The 17,386-nt window shown below is 41.6% G+C and overlaps 1 protein-coding gene and 1 pseudogene across 2 annotated transcripts in view; both read right to left on the bottom strand.

Annotated features, from left to right (window-relative positions):
* FZD6 (frizzled class receptor 6) overlaps positions 1-7,453 on the bottom strand; it is a 43,713-nt gene extending 36,260 nt beyond the window's left edge. The window contains exons 1-2 of one of the 2 annotated variants that reach the window (XM_023248271.2): positions 7,297-7,453; positions 5,957-6,262 (exon numbers count right to left, since the gene is read on the bottom strand). In XM_023248271.2, the coding sequence (XP_023104039.2) occupies positions 5,957-6,133 (177 nt within the window). In that variant the 5' untranslated portion in view covers positions 6,134-6,262; positions 7,297-7,453. The remainder of the gene's footprint in view (positions 1-5,956; positions 6,263-7,296) is intronic. The other variant, XM_045049759.1, reaches the window with a different exon arrangement.
* A 6,393-nt stretch (positions 7,454-13,846) lies between these two features.
* On the bottom strand, positions 13,847-15,472 carry LOC109496151 (annotated as a pseudogene).
* Between the last annotated feature and the right edge of the window lie 1,914 nt (positions 15,473-17,386).

The raw sequence follows: 17,386 nt of genomic DNA, 5'->3' as shown, positions 1-17,386 counted from the left end.
TCTCTCTCTGTCCCAAAAATAAATAAAAAAACGTTGAAAAAAAAATTTTATAAAAAATTAAGTTTACATTTCAGAGAGTACTGTTAAAGTGGTTACAGAGATCTCAAGTAAATTCTTTGAGAATGTCAACGGACTACTATATAATAAAGTGATGCAAACTTTTTCAATTATTTTCATGAATGTGACCAATGCCAGGAAAGTGAGCTTCTTTAAAAAATACAAAGTGGAGCCTGGAATACAAGAATTAAAAGCAGGAATTTGCATTATTTCCATAATGGGAATACTTGCTATTTTCACGGCAGTTCTTAGCAAGCAGCAGTATAAATTTTAAATTATTTCTCCAAAAGAGTGTTTGTTTTGGAAATTAGACAAATATACATAGTAACTGATTGGCACTACAAAAGAATCTGTCCAATAAAGAGTCAATTTTTTAATTTAAAACTTGTAACTTGGAAAAACTCTAATTCCAGGGCAACTATGCATTCAGGTACACATTCAACAAATATTAATGAATGAATACATGACAAATACACAAACTAGAGTAATAAAGCTTCATTATCTACATGCCACATTCTCAAGGAAAGGAAATAACCACAACATAACAGTCTTCCCAGAGTCTGAAAGAACCATGTTCCTGTATGGATAGGCTCTCCCGAAGGCGTAACCAGTAATATCCTAGACTGTGGGATAGCAAGGAACGGCCCTGCAGGAACCTGGTGCCTATCAGCAGAGCCTCCCGGGAGAACTACTGTTCTCTGGTTACCTACAGGTCTAATCCTGATTCCGCAGACTTGGAAACAGTCATAACACTTTCTACTACTGCAACACGACATCACAAAGGAAGTTAAGCTTGGTTAAACTTGCGACTTCTACATTTAAAACACAATAGCAGCCACTATACACACACCTGACTTGCAACACTTTTCAATATCTATTTCATTTTGAATGACTCAACAACTCACTTTCAGAATCGTCACAGCTATTTTCAGAAAGTCTTCCCTGAAAACAAAAGTTAGTCACGCTAAACATTTTCTTTCCTTGTGTGTGGGGATAGAAGAGTAGAGAATAAAGAGGAAACGAAGGGGTCCACTAGACTCTAAAAGCAGGAAAGTGAAAATGTTTAAAAACCACTGCCCAACAGAAATAGTTTTTTTTTTTTCCTTAGAAGTCTGTTTATACAGGTTTTCTTCATCCCTTTATTTTTAATTGAATAGAGACATTTTAGGAGTGCATATTAACAGGTGGAAAGGAAAGAGGTTTTTTTGGCTCACTTCCCTTTAGACCTTTCAAAAGTGGAACGACCACATGGTGTTCCAAACACAATACATGACTTTGCTTTTGCTTAGAGCTCAATGAAGGCAATTCAAAAAGAAAAATACAATATTCCTGTTTCCATTTTCCCTAGATCAGTCTCAGCTCTTTCTGGATGAAATCAGTCTCTCAAGGGACATCAACCTCACAATTTGGGAAACAATGCTCTAGATATGAAACAAAAAGGAACACAATGGAAAATCAGCAGCCATTTGTTTTTCTACTTGGGAGAGTTAGGCTGTACAACATCCTTTTCATTACCAAGCCAAGTTACTATTCAGAATTGTAAATTAACTCTTTGCAATACAAATGACTTCAGCTTCAGATAACAAAATAAGGAAAAAAACCTTAAGTCCCTTATTTCAAGCAATCTCTGAAACAAAACCAAAGAACCAGAATATCCCAGTCAGTGGTCTGTGATAAATTTGGCCTAAGAAAAATTTATGCGGAAAGTAAATTACATATAGCTCAGGTAACATATTAACAAGAATGCATAATAATGTTTACTTAGTACATGCTCTGTGTTTATAATCCTTAAGAACACTTTCAAATACCTTAAACCAGGTTCAGCAAACTACAGGCTGTGGGCCAAAACCAATCCACTGCCTGTTTTTGTAAATAGTTTCACTGAAGCACATCCACATTCATCTGTTTACATATTGTTTATGGCTGCTTTTTTTTTTTTCCTGCAATTGCAGAGTTGAATAGCTGTGACAGAGTCTGTATGGTTTGCAAAGCCAAAAATATTTATTATTTTACAAGTTTGCACTCCTTGCTCTAAACCAATGGGTCTCAAATTTTAACATGCATAAGAAACACAGTTTCCTGGGCTCCCTCTTCACAGATCATGGTTCACTAGGTGAGATGGGGTCCATGAACTGCAATTCTAACAAGCTCACAAGCTGCTGGTCTATGAAGTGAACTTTGAGAACCACTGCTCTAAACCCATCTCATATAATCACAGATGAGCACTGATAGCAGATACTACAAATTCTATAAAAAAGGACAGTCCTCATACAAAATGAAAACTAAGAGAAGATAGATCATTTGACATAAGGAATTCTTGGTGGCTAAGAAGACACAACTGGTTGCCATAATCAGCTGATAATTCTTCAGCCCCTCATCCTAACATTAATTCATATGGAACACAGGAAATTCAACAGGGACCAGCCATAATCGAAGACAGTTGTGTTGGAGGTATAAAACCCAATCTATTCTTTAAAGAAGCTGTAAAATGCCTTTTTTTTTTTAGTAAAAGCTGAGCTATATGCAGTTATAATTTAGTATTTGACTGAATTGTAATAGTGTTTTTGTTTTGTTTACAGTACAATGTTTGAAAAAAATCTGTTACATACGATTTATAATACAGTGGACCAATCAAAAGATGAATTCTTGCACTCCATGCATATAAATATAAATGGTTAAAAATAAAATTCTTTAAATAAATCCTAAGAAACGTGTCATGCTAAAATGGAAAATATTAGAGGAAACAGAGGATGTCAACTGATACATTTTATCAGAACTAGGCTCAGGTAGAACCAAAGTGGGTGATATGAAACCACCTAAAAATATCAGAATTTCTTTCACCTGGACACTGCAGACGACAGAGGTGGAAGGTAAAAATTTGTAGGTAAAATTCTCTTTGTTGATTTTTTAGAGCAGGAAACACCACCTTTTTACTTACTCAGCTTTTACTGTGTATCTATCATGCTCTGAGGCACTGTACTAGGCATTAGGGGAAAAAAATGAATAAATACCATCCCTACTCTCAACACTTGCAATCTAGTGAGAACCACACATATAACTACAATACAGCGTAGTTAAGTATTTAAGAACCATTGTATATTAAGTACTATCAGAGCGTAGAAAGTAAGCAGATTACATATGCTTGGGAGAAAGATGAAAGAAGGCTTCACTGAGCACAAAGTTACTGCTTTAACTGAGACCTGCCGAAACTGAGCAGGTGAAGGATAGGTAGAGAGCCTGGGAAGCAACCAACACAATGTGTGCAAAGGTAGAGAAGTGAGAGGGAGTAATGTGGATGTGAGTTCTACAAACAGGTCAGTTTGGCTGATGGAGATCATGTAATATGAGAAGGGACAAGACAGGAAGCTGGACAGGAGAGCAGGGTCACATATGAACAGCCTTGCATACTACGCTAGAGTCAGGTCTTTATTCTTCCAGCTTTAAGGAAATGGTGAAGAATTTTAACCCCAAAGTGGACTATGGATATATGTTTTATTTTATGTTTAAGTTTATTTATTTATTTTGAGAGACAGAGAGCGAGCAGGTCAGAGGCAGAGAGAGAAGGAGACAGAGAGAATCCCAAACAGGCTCCACACGGTCAGCACAGAGCCCCAGGCAGGGCTCAAACTCACAAACTGTGAGATCACGACCAGAGCCAAAGTCCAACGTTCAACTTGACTGAGCCACCTGGATATGTTTTATAATAAAATCACTTTGACGACACCAGGGGGGAGAGACTGGTGAAAACGGAGACTCTGTATTCATGGCACAGATAGGGAGGAGAAAGGGAGGTAGGTCTGGTCTGAATAGCAGTTTAAGAAAAACACCAAAATTCCCAGTTTAATTTTTATAGAAATTAAGTTTGCGATGCAGCAGCAAAGACTAATAGTAATACATCACATTCTGAATGTTAGAGCATATTGTCTTTTTTTATCCAATAAGGTCAAAGGCTAAAAAAACATCTAAAGATGACATTACAGCTCAGAGCCTGGAGACTGCTTCCAATTCTGGGTCTCCCTCTCTCTCTGCCCCTCCCCGACTCATGCTCGCTCGTGCTCTCTCTCTCTCTTTCTGTCAAAAATAAATAAACATTAAAGATGACATTACGGGAGTGGCTGGGTGGCTCAGTCTGTTGAGCATCCAACTTCAGCTCAGGTTATGATCTCAGAGTTGGTGGGTTCGAGCCCCACGTTGGGCTCTGTGCTGACAGCTCCGAGCCTGGAGACTGCTTCAGATTCTGTGTCTCCCTCTCTCTCTGCCCTTCCCCTGCTCACACTCTGTCAATCTCTCAAAATGAAATAAACATTAAAAAAAAAAAAAGATGACATTATGGTCCAAGTTGACAGAGAAGACTGTCAGATTATAGGCTTAGACTTTGGACAAATCCTAACTTCTCTGAGCTTCAGTTTCTTCAACCTATATGATGCAGGGTTCAGGGGTTCTTAACCATAATTGGTTTCTTTTGTAATGTTACTCATTTTATTTACATATATTTCTTAATTTTTTGTGGGGGCACTTGGGTGGCTTAGTCAGTTGAGCGGCCAACGACTTTGGCTCAAGTCATGATCTTGTGGTTCCTGAGCTGGAGCCCAGCATTGGGCTCTGAGCTAACAGCTCAGAGCCTGGAGCTGATTGGGATTCTGTGTCTGTCTGTCTGTCCGTCTCTCTCTCTCTGCCCCTCCCCCGCTTATGCTCTCTCTCAAAAATAAATAAATATTTTAAAAATATTTAAGAACTTGGTAAGGCATGAGCTATAAAACATATCAGAGAAAACATGAATGAATTATATAATTACTCTTTGAACGTACTCCTACTACATTCTTTATTTTAATCAGATTAAACTATCAAAATGGTTCTGATTAATCAATGAGACGATCACTGCATCATCTGTTCAGTGTTCAAAAGGATATTCTGCGTTGGTTTGAAAAACCACTGAAAGATTACCATAAGGTAATTTGTAAATCCTTTTAAAGTACATCTACTTAGCTTTAAAAGCTCTGTTATTTTAGATCTGAATCTACAATGAGGTAGTCGAAACCCTATTCAACGAAACAACAATGGAAGACTTGAATGTGCAAAAACAAAACTAATCGATTTTATAGTGTCTATATTAAAACTGTAAGGGTTTCATTTCTTAGCAACACTCTAAAGGGATGTTCTTTCAGGAGACTTATCAACCTAACAGATCTGTATGGCAGGGCAGGTTCCTGTCTCTACAGGTAACTCTCTTCCCACACTTCCCTAGCAATCTGCATATCTCTAAACCAGGGGCAGGTAACTAAGGCACCTAAGGCAATCTTAAGTGTCACTTGCCTCTCCCCAGATTTGTGGTTTCTTTTAACTGGTATCTTACAAAGAATACTTAAGTGTTCTGCTGGAAAAAAAAAAAAAAAAAGTCACTTTTCAGCAAAACACTATCTACAGCCCCCAAATCTTCCAGCAACTGATTTACCACAGAAAAACTGTGCCAAGTGAACATTAACAACTACTTACGACAAGGTATGTATGTAGCTCAGGCACTTTTAGTCCAGGCAATATAGATTATATGTTCAATTAATTAGGAAAAACTCAGAATTCACATTTCTAGAGGAACTACCATAATTGACTCAGGAAAGCAAAATATTTGCCAGGTGCAAGGTACTTCAAAATCATAACTACATTTCATGTAAAAGAAACCCTATCTTAAGCAAATCCACTATCAAAGGCCACAAATCTACACAAAATTTAAGTTAGTAGGAGGAATTAATTTTCAAAAGGATGTATTCAAAATATGACTTGTGCACAATTTGAAGAAATCCCTTACGGTGTTTAAAAAAAAAAAAAAAAAAGTCAACATTTATAGTCTATTCCAGAGCAGAGCATAAACTATTTCTCTATAAATATATGAAGAAATACTCACCTCCATTTTCACAGCAGCTGTACTCTGGTCATAATGACCCATTAAATTAGGGAAAAATGTCATGTTGTAGGCCATTTTCATACATCTGGGAACAGTAATTGGTTCACAGGTGAAAAGACTGTGTCCTCGTGTGAAGGGTAGAAAAATACACGTCCACAAAAATGGAAACATTTCCATTTTCTTCAAATTCCTGGTTTTACCACATGGCTCGGATTAATCTTTCTTTTCATTCTCTGATTTCCATCCGAAAATAAAATGTTCAAATTCCTCTTTCGTTATTTTACCATTTTGAAGGAAGTTCTTTTCCTGAAAATGAGTTCTGGGTCAATTACTGTAAAAACAACCGAGGGAGTGTACCTGCAACAATTGTCATAAACTCAAATAGGGACGTTAAAGTGCAGAGTTAAGATTTTGACCCTGGATAACTAACACTGGAAAAATGACGGAAAATTCGGTCCTTTGGAGACACCTTCCACCTGCTTTGGCACAGAATATGTAATTTGTTGAGCAAGTCTCATCTCTAGGGAACTGATGATAGAACATTTACGCTGTCTAGAACACCCGGTAAAGGGGGGGGGGGGCAGAGGATGAGTGAGATGGAGGGGAAAAAAAGTCATTCTGGGGTTGGTAATAAGTTAAACGTATTAATAAAATCGTGAAATCTAAGGCCCCTATTGGATATCTTACTACGCACAGGAAAATTCTGTCCCAGGGTAATTTCTTAAGATCTGATGAATTCTTAAACTTCTTTAAGGACTCCAAAGAGCCAGTTTTTGTGGCGGTCTCTGGGGGAATATGCTTTTCTGTTTTTCAAAAGGCCAACGAGGGGGAGACGTCTAGGATTCCTCCCGGAGGAGCGAAATTCGTTCTCCCGGGCAGGGGCGAGCGAAAGGGAAAAGGAGCCAAGCTGGACCGGGAGGGCCACGGAGTGTCTGGGCCCTGAATCGCGAATAACCGCACGCCCAGCCCAACACCCCCGTCCGCCCCCTCCCCGGGTGCCCAGGCTTCCAGCGCCGGGCAGACTAACTCGCCCCACACCCCTGCACCTGCCCCAGGCCTAGAGCCGGGCAGCAGCGTCCCGGCCCCGCTCGGTAGCGCGGGGACCCGGCGGCGCCCTTCAGGAACCGGCCCCAACTCGTGCGGAAACTCTGGCCCGAGCGGCCTGTCCCGCCGCCGCCTGCCCCGCACCTGTGGCTCCCAGCCCGCCGCGCGCGCCCCCGAGGCCCGCCTCGCTCTCCCCGGGACCCACTCGGCCCCGGCCCCCCGTCCCGCCGGCCCGAGGAGCCTCAGCTCGGCCGGCGGTCGGAGGCAGCCCTCCCTCCAGTCCTCGTCCAGCCTACCGTCCGCGCACCGCGACCTGAGACGGCTCCGGGAAGCGTCCGGAACTCCAGCTGCCTCCGGAGCGGCACCGGGAGCGAGAGCTGAGCGATCCCGCGAGACTGCGCGGTCAGGTCGGGCGGGCAGGTCTGGGCTCGCGGTGGTGGTGGCGGCGGCGGCGGCGGCGGCGGCGGCGGACCTGGCCCTCCGCCCGACCCCGCCTGCCCTGCGGGCCCGGGAGGCGCCCCAGTGACCGGTGTCGGGCTGCGGGTCCCGCTGTGCGGCCGGCAAGTCCCCTCCACCTTGCCCCCTGTTCCGGTACCCGCAGCACACGACTATTCCTCGGGTCCAGAGGGGTTCAGCCTAGAAGGGTTTTTTGAAGCTCTTGGTGATCCCCTAAATAAAGCTTCCTTTACGAGAACCCACTGCATTAAGGGTTTCAGGACACAAGATTTCTCAAAGGGGGCTGATGTGCTCTGTAAAAGGCGAAAGATGTATACGATCTGAAGAGAAACCAGAGTATACTGATGTGCTCTGTAAGGTCAATTGTCCAAGGGACCTTAGCTGGAAAGTGGGTAACTTCCTGGATAACTGTCCTTAAAAAAAAAAAAATCTTTTCTTCATTCTGAGGTACAGGTGGCAATGGGATTTCAGCCTTGGCAGGTGCCACAGTTTTACTGACGCAAAACCGTAATGGAAAGTTGAACCACTTTAAAAGTCAACCTAGGGGCACCTGGGTGGCTCAGTCGGTTGAGCGGCCGATATCCGCTCAGGTCATGATCTCACGGTCTGTGAGTTCAAGCCCCGCGTGGGGCTCTGTGCTGACAGCTCAGAGCCTGGAGCCTGCTTCAGATTCTGTGTCTCCCTCTCTCTCTGCCCCTCCCCTGTTCATGCTCTGTCTCTCTCTGTCTCAAAAATAAATAAATGTTTAAAAAAAAAAAAAGTCAGCCTAGTTTTTAGTACCAACTATGCCACACTCTCATGTGCTTCACTTCTTCATCTCTCCTTTCTTCCGAAGACCTAACAAGCTGGGTTTTTGGTTTTTTGTTTGTTTGTTTATTTGTTTTTACCATCTCCATAGTTGTGTCTTTTCTAGAGTGGCATGTAGTTGGAATTGTACAATATGTAGCCTTTTCAAATTGGCCTCTTTCACTTAGTAAGATTCTTCAACTCTTCTCACGGCTTGATAGGTCATTTCTTACTAGTGCTGAGTAAATTTGCCATTGTCTGCACGTACCACGATTCACCTACTGGAAGGAGGTCTTGGTGGATTCCAAGTTTTGGCAATTGTGAATAAAGATGCTATAAACCCCAATTGTTTTTGTGTCAATGTTAAGTTTTTAACTCTTGTGGGAAAATACCAAGGAGCCCAACTGCTGAATCATAAGGTAAGAGTATGTTGAGTTTTATAAGAAACTGCCAAACTGTCTTCCAGAGTGTCTATTCCATCTTGCATCACCCCTAGCGAAGTTTGACAGTTCCTGTTGCTCCATAGCCTCCACAGCATTTGGTGTTGTCAGTGTTCCAGATCTTGGCCATTCTAATAGGATCAGAGTGGTATCTCATTGTTGTCTTGATCTGCACTTCCCTGATGACATATGATGTGAACATCTCTTCATGCACTTGTTTGTCGTCTGTGTATCTTCTTTGATGAGGTTTCTGTTCAGGTCTTTGTCCTGTTTTTTTTTAATTGAGTTGTCTGTTTTCTTATGGTTGGCTTTTAAGAGTCCTTTGTATATTTTGGATAACAATCCTTCATCAGATACATCTTCTGCAAATATTTTCTCCCAGTCTGTGGCTTATCTTCCAATTCTGTAGACACCGCCTTTTGCAGAGCAGAAGGTTTTGATTTTAATGAAGTCCAGCTTATCAATTATTTCTTTCATGGATCGTGCCTTTGGTGTACAGAAAAAGTCATCACCAAACCCAAGGGCTTCCAGATTTTCTCCTATGTTATCTTCTAGGAGCTTTATAGCTTTGTGTTTTACGTTTAGGTCTATATCCATTTGGCGTTAATTTTTGTGAAGATTTTGTGTAAGATTTGTGACCAGATTCATTGTTTCCCAGGTGGATGTCCAGTTGCCCCCGCACTGTTCATTGAAAAGGTGATCTTTGACTCTTAAAAACTGATGGGGCGCCTGGGTGGCGCAGTCGGTTAAGCATCCGACTTCAGCCAGGTCACAATCTCACCGTCCGTGAGTTCGAGCCCCGCGTCGGGCTCTGGGCTGATGGCTCAGAGCCTGGAGCCTGTTTCCGATTCTGTGTCTCCCTCTCTCTCTGCCCCTCCCCCGTTCATGCTCTGTCTCTCTCTGTTCCAAAAATAAATAAACGTTGAAAAAAAAAAAAACTGAGAACAAACTGAGGGTTGATGGGGGGTGGGAGGGAGGGGAGGGTGGGTGATGGGTATTGAAGAGGGCACCTTTTGGGATGAGCACTGGGTGTTGTATGGAAACCAATCTGACCATAAACTTCATATACTGAAAAAAAAAAAAGAAAGAAAAGGTGACCTTTGCGGGCACCTGGGTGGCTCAGCTGGTTAAGCATCCAACTTTTGGTTTTGGTTCAGGTCATGATCTCACAGTTCATAAGATTGAGCCCTGCATCAGGCTTCACGCTGACAGCTTGGAGCCTGCTTGTGATTGTCTCTCCCCATCTCTCTCTGCCCCCTCCCCTGCTCATGCTCTCTTTCTCTGTCTCTCAAAATAAATAAATAAAACATAAAAAAATAAAAGATGATCTTTGCTCTAGGTGTTGTCTTTGCTCCTTTGTCAAAAATGAGTTGCTATTTCTGGACTCTCTATTTCTGTTCGTAACGAACAAAGCTGGACCAGGAGGGTAACAGAATGTCTAGAGGAGAAAGGCTGTGGGCCCTGAATCACAAATAACTGTACCCTCCAACACACACACACACACACACACACACACACACACTCTATCCAGGCTTCCAGCACTGGGCAGGGTAACTCACCCCACACCCCAGCACCTGTCCTTGTGTTGAGCATGTCTATTGGTACCATTCTTCCAACAGCATTTGCTCACTTCATGTCTCTGTGTCATATTTCGGTAATTCTTGAACTCTTTCAAAGTTTTTCATTATTATTATAATATTTGTTACAGTGAAATGTGATCAGTGATTATGATTCACTGAAAGTTCAGACCATGGTTAGCATTTTTTAGCAGTATTTTTTAATCAGGGTATGTACATTGTTTCCTCAGACCATGCTATTGCACACTTACTAGACTACAGCATAGTATAAACGTGACTTTTATATGCACGAGGAAGCCAAAAAAATTGATTTGACTTGCATTAGTGCAACATATGCCTAATTGCAGTGGTCTGAAACCAAACCCATAATATCTCTGAGGTATGCTGGTATCTGCTTACATTACCAATCTGGTTTCGCATGCTATCTACTTATTCCTTTAGAGCCCTTAGCATATTAATCATACTTATTTTAAATTCCTAGTCTGACAATTCCATCATTTCTGTATATCTGAGTCTGGTTCTGGGGCTTGCTGTTTCTTCGGACTAAGTTTTTTTTTGCATTATAGTATGCCCTGTAACTTTTTGTGGAAAGCCAGACATGATGTACTAGAAAAAAGGAACTGCAGTAAATAAGGCTTTAGTGATGTGCTATAAGGTAGAGGTGAAGTGGGGAAGCATTGTATAGACCTATGATCACGTCTCAGTCTTTTAGGGGACCTGTGAACTTTACAATTGCTTATCAGATTATATATACTCCCCTCAGGTGGGACAACATTGCCAGAGGGGACTGAGTGTGGTTGGGTGTTTTTCTTCCCCCAGGTCAGTTAGGCTCTGATAAAATCCCAATAAGTTAGGTGTTGGCAAAATAATTTCTCAAGAGGTTAGATCCTATTAAGATGAACAGGATGTTCAGGCAAATTTCAATATGGTTTCTTTCCTCCTTCCCCTGCCAGACAGGAGGGGATTTTTCTCCAATAGTCATTGTCAGAACCTGGTAGAGCTTCAGGAAGTGAAACTGACAAGTGTGGGGTCCCCCAAAGACTGGGCCCCAGTGGCGCGTTTAACTCTCAGACTTGTCCACACTCAGTCTCCAACAATTCATCAATTATAGTTCGGGTTTTCCTATCCCCTACCTGTTACCCTGGAAAGGTACAAAAACCCTGGAAGGTTTTTGCTCACGGGTTTCTACTCTGGCAAGTTATTATTCTCTGTATCTGCCTGTCTTCTAATTTGGGGAGCAGCTGTTTGCTTTATGTCCTCAATTCTCGGACAGATCTAAGAAGAGTTGTTGATTTTCAGTTTTTCAGCTTTTTACTTGTTAGGATGGAGTGATGGTTTCTAAGTTATTTACATGCCAGATCAGAAACTCCCAATTCTTCATTTTCTGAAATTAGTATTGCTTTAAGAATTTGATCACTATTTCAGTTGCTACTGCTTTAGCAGAACAAAATTTCTCTGAAGTAAAATTAAATTCAAAAGTTCCAAGAGCTATGTGCCTGGGTGGCTCAGTCGGTTAAGCATCTGACTTCAACTTAGGTCATGATCTTGTGGTTCATGGGTTCGAGTCCCATGTCAGGCTCTCAGAGCCTGGAGCCTGCTTCGGATTCTGTGTTTCCCTCTTTCTCTCTGCCCCTCTCCTGCTTGTGCCCTGTCTCTCTCTCTCTCTGTCTCTCAAAAATAAATAAATGTTAAAAAGTTCCAAGAGCTACAGTAACTGAAGAAAGTTATGTAATTCAGCATTATTGTTAACAAAACACTGATTGTAAATACAATACAATACAATAAAATCTTGATTATAATAACAAAATTAAGTGATTCTGCTAAGATGAAAAGAAGAAAATAAATTTTATGGAGTAAATATATCATTTGTAAACTGTGTTAAGTTTTTATTTTATTGCTTACCTAACCATCTTTGGCCCATCACCAGGCTAAGCATAGGCACACAGTTAAATTTCTTCATTCTGGTAATTTGCCTATACTCATTAAAATATTAAAAAAAATTATTTTATGATAAAGATAGGGGGCAGAATATATTTTATTTAACAGTTTATTAGCTTGATTTATGGCTTTTAAGTATGTAGACATATAATAGGGTGTCCTCCTTGGTACTTTTGCCTGGAGCAGGCCAGGTAATGTGGGTAGACCTGCTCATGACCTTTGACCTGATGCCCTGGCCTTAGGAGCTAAGGGAGCAAACAGCAGGAGGAGGACCCCAGCTGGAGGAGTCTGGGTGAGCAGAGGCAGACAGAGAAGGCAACACAGGGAAAGAGGAACTTGGGCTCCAAAGGCTCCTTCCCTCCAGAAGTTGCCTCCTAAAGTCTTGTTTGCCCAACCCGGGAAAGCTCTGCCCACGGCTGCAATCCCACCAAGTGACATGTGTGAATCTGACCGCTTACTGACTTCATTTGGGGGGGGGTCTACGAACACCAAGTAGAGGAGAGCCTTTATTTAAAAACTTTCGCTTGGAGCGCACAGCACTCCCTGCTCCAACAGCTAATGGCCGCAGTGTTGGCAGCATCGCCATTAACCTTCTGCGGTGGTTGTATCCATTATGGTTGGCCAGAAATAATACACCTTCTAATTACCACCCCCAGTATTACCGGGAAATAAAACTTTCAGCAGTAACATGATGTTGCAGGAAAGAGCCGCATATTCGAATGACAGTTTGATGTATAAGATTGTGTCTTTGGAGCTCTGGCATTGTCATTTACAAATAAAAAGAGTCATAATGCTCAAGCAAAACAGCTTCACCTCCACTAATGCTTTGGGTTACACTCTGAGCCTGTGAGTTTACCGTTCGGTTGATTTCGGTGGCTTCCATCCGGTCATCTTTAATATTTAATATCTTACTTTTTTTCTAGCAAAGCAGCCGTATTAAGTCAAATATTAGAAATGCTTACTTTCCTCTAAAGCTTTTGGCATATAGGAAAGGGCCTCTGCCTCAAACTTAGTGATACAGATAATAACTAAATTCATTTCCTTTGATATGCAAAAACAACCTCACACCCAATTGTGCATCACGGGCCGCTAATGACTATATGTATTTGTTTAATTGCCTTAAAAACCAATGGGATAAGTGTGTGGTACAGGGTGACAGGTGAGGGAAGATACAGAATTAAATTTTAGAGAAAGGGGAATTAGAGAAATATTACTATTTTTGCAGTTCAATAGAAAACTTCCGTAGAGGAAGTGGGCTTTGAGGAACAACCTGACTGTAAACTTATGAAGAGATTTTGCGTTCCAAACACGGCACGTGGCTGGGGAGACAGTGGCAACAGGATCATTTAATACAATAGATGTGTGTTTTCGTTTGAAGGCAGAGGCAGAGATGTGCCATGAATCCAACGAAGCTTAAGCTTTAGGGACCTTTCTAAAGCTCTCATTCTGTACTTGAAATCTTATGTTCTTTTTGAAAAAAAAGAGTCCCTAAAATTGTGTAAGCTTCAAGAACCTCACAATCAGACTTTATTCCTCCTGAAAGGAAGAAAATAGTACAATGGAGACCAGGGACATGGAATGACTCAGGTAGAGTTTGAGACAGTTACTAGCAATTACAAGACTTGATGATTTCCACTAAGAAAGGGGGGGATGGTGAAAGGGGACGCTGCTGACTTATGTTCTTACCAATAATACATTTGTAGAACTAGTTAATTTTGGTTTGCATAACTTTAACAAAACTTAATACGTGTATGTATGTATGTGTGCATGCGTGTAGGTGTGTATTTAAGGGAAAATTGAACTCTGGGCAGTATGTGTGCAGGCAAGGTCCTTCTTGCAGACATCTTTAAGCCAAAGTAAGCCCTTCCACTCTTTGTCCCTCCATCCTTCTCCCACCTGGAGGCTCTTCCTGCCAAAGACAGAGGGGAAGTGGAAGTAGGGAGTTCCTGGGAAGAGGAAATGCTTCTCCCACATTGCTTGGCCTGGTCCTTTACCTTCTCCATCAACGATGAGGAGTTTCTTTCATTAGGGAGTTTTCTTCATTATCTTCTCCCCTGTGCTGGATTTTTTTTCTCCCTCTGCTGTATCTACAAAGCAGAATCTACATTTAAGATGGATTCAACCTCCAAATGAAGCTGCTAATGGACAACTAAAGCCACAGTTATAACATCGTACACCCCAAACTCATATAATGTTATATACTACTTTTACCTCAAAACAAACAAATTTGGGTCAATTTTGGTCTTTTTGTAAATATAATTTTTTTTTTACCTTTATTCGCATTTACGTTATGCAGAATTTACTCCCGGCCCAGAAGTTTTTGTTTCTTTTTCTTCTTCTTTTGTTGTCTTTTCCTTCTGTGCAACCTCCTCTTCTGGTTTAGGAATAATCTGTTCTTGTTCATTAAGGATCATCTCAGTGTGGCAGGGAGAGCTCGTGTGTGGGTTAATCTGACCATAAGCCCTGTAAGTTGTTGTTGTTTAAGTTTATTTATTTATTTTGAGAGAGAGACAGCACAAGTTGGGGGGGAGGCAGAGAGGGAGGGAGACAGAGCATCTCAAGCAGGATCTGCGCTGTCAGCGCAGAGCCCGACTTGAGGCTCGAACCCACAAAACCGTGAGATCATGACCTGAGCTGAAACCAAGAGGCGGAGACACCTAACTGACTGAGCCACGCAGGTGCCCGAGCCCTGGAAGTTCTATGCTGTATCTTGGGGGCTTTGTTCACCTGAATGTGCTTGATGACAGGAGAATCTACATCTAAACCCTTAAGTTCAATATTAGTCTCTGCATTTTTAAGCATGTGCAGTAAAAATTCAGCACTCTTTTTGGGCCACCGACCTTGTGTCCAGCCCTACTCTTTGGCCTGTGCACACCTACCAACTCTAACACTGTAGCAACAGAAAGGCACACATGGCTTCTGCAACGTGACATCTTTCAGACACTTGCTCGCTTTTCAGATATGCAGACGCTTGGTGGCCTGGGCAGTTTCACGTGTGTTCTTAAAGTGAACACAACGATTTGAACCTCTTGATTTGCGTGATTTTGTTGGGTTTTCTGGATCAAGTGAATAGCGAACCATTCTCAGAGATCACCTCAGGCTGCTTAGGGGAAGAGGAAGAGGCTGTAAACATAATTTTGGATGGTCACTTACATTTTAATTTCAAGACATATCTTTTACCTAAATGGCTCTACTTTTGCTCAAATTGAATGGATTATAACCTTAAGGATACTATTTATTAAAAAGAGAGGATGATTTACACAGGAACTTCGTGAATAGAACATTTTCATTTTAGTAAAAACTCCAGGTAAAATAAATCTTGCATTTTAATTTGATTAGCAAATCCCTTATACCCTAAATGACCCCATATGGGCGGTTGAACAACCAGAGACACCTGCGATTATAAAAGCAGTTCTCTGGGCTTATTATAGTTATAAGACAAATATGAAAGGTATAGAATGTTTTACTAAATAAATTTCAATTAGCTAAAAACAAAGACCCAATTGGCAGGTCTACACTTGAGTTGGGTGAAACCAACATACGGGGTAGAGGTGGGGGGTCAAGGATGGAGAGGAGAGATATAAAAGATAGATTTCCAAGGAGGTATCAGAAACTATTAGCATCAGGTCCATGTGACTGGTTGGGATAAGCAGTCTAAGGCAGAGACTGATGCACAAAGGGCGCTCTTATTGAGTATATAGTGCTCTTACAAAAACATATTAAAGGGAAAATTCACAAAAGTACGTACAACAGCAAAAGACAAAAATTAAATAAAAACACAACGGTAAAAACCACGATTTACCACCAGACACCTATTAGAAAGGCCAAAATCCACAATACTTGCTACCAAAGTTGGGTTCATAGACTGGACAAGGATAGAGATGACGCTGGACCCAAAAATCAAAGGCACAGGCAAGGCTTTATCAGGGCTACAGTTTAAGATGAAGGGAGACGACACAGCATTAACAAAGACTAGTTAGGCTGGCTTCCACCAACACTGGGGAGGCCCTGCCTATATAGCGAAAGTTGCCTCTCAGGCTCTTACTGAGGTCCAATAGGCTAATAAGAGGAAGGGAAAAAATGCTCATTCTGATTGGCTGGAAGGGCCTTGTCCTGATTGGCCAGTGTTGGCAGGGAATTCAGGCAGCTCATTGGTAGTTTTTGGATCCTGGGTCCTCTGTTTTGGGCCACATCCTGGATCTGCTCTGTAAGAGAAGGGGCTTAAAAATAACAGCCAACAGAAAGTGCCCCAGTTACATGTTTTTCACTTGGTGCTTGTTCCCATGGTCCCTGTCTCACACTGGCAACACCGAATTCTAGCAAGGACATGGAATAATGGGAACATTCATTCATTGCTGGTGGGAATGCAAAATAGTACAATGACTGTGGAAGGCAATGTGGCAATTTCTTACAAAACGAAACATACTCTTACAATATTACCATATGATCTAGTGATCATACTCCTTGGTATTTATTCAAATGAGTTGAAAACCTATGTCCATGAAGAAACTCGCTCACTGATGTTTATGGCAACTTTATATAATGGTCAAAACCTAGAAGCAACCAAGATATCCTTCGGTAGGTGTTACGGACTGAATGTTTATGCTCCCAAATTAGTATGTTGAAACCCCAACCACTCATATGTTGGTTTTAGGAGTTGGGGGTCTTTGAGAGGTAATTAGGTTTTGATGAGGTCATGAGGTTTGAGTCCTCATAATGGAAGTAGTATCCTTAGAAGGGGAAGAGACACCAGAGCTTTCTTTTTCCATCATGTGAGGACACAGCCAGAAAATGGGCATCTGCAAGCCAAGAAGGAGGCCCTCACAAAGTACAAAGAACCAGATCTGCTGACGGCTTAATTTTAGACTTCTCAGCCTCCAGCCTGTGAGCGATAAATGTTTTTTGCTTAAGGCCCCCAATCTATGGTATTTTGTTGTAGCACCACAAGCTGACCGAGACAGTAGGTGAATGGATAAATAAACTATGGTACATCTAGACAATGGAATATTTATTATTCAGCACTAAAAAGAAATGAGCTATCAAGCCATGAAAAGACATGAAGAAACCCGAAAAGCATTTTACTAACTAAAGAAGCCAGTGGGAAGAAGCTGAGTATTATAGTATGACTCTTACTATATGATACTTAGGAAAAGGCAAAACTGTGGAGACAATAAAAAAGATCAGTGGTT

The sequence above is a fragment of the Felis catus genome, chromosome F2 (assembly GCF_018350175.1).
Source record: "Felis catus isolate Fca126 chromosome F2, F.catus_Fca126_mat1.0, whole genome shotgun sequence".
Taxonomy (NCBI): Eukaryota; Metazoa; Chordata; class Mammalia; order Carnivora; family Felidae; genus Felis; species Felis catus.
The sequence above is the reverse complement of the archived record's forward strand: the minus strand, read 5'-3'. Positions and strand labels throughout refer to the sequence as shown.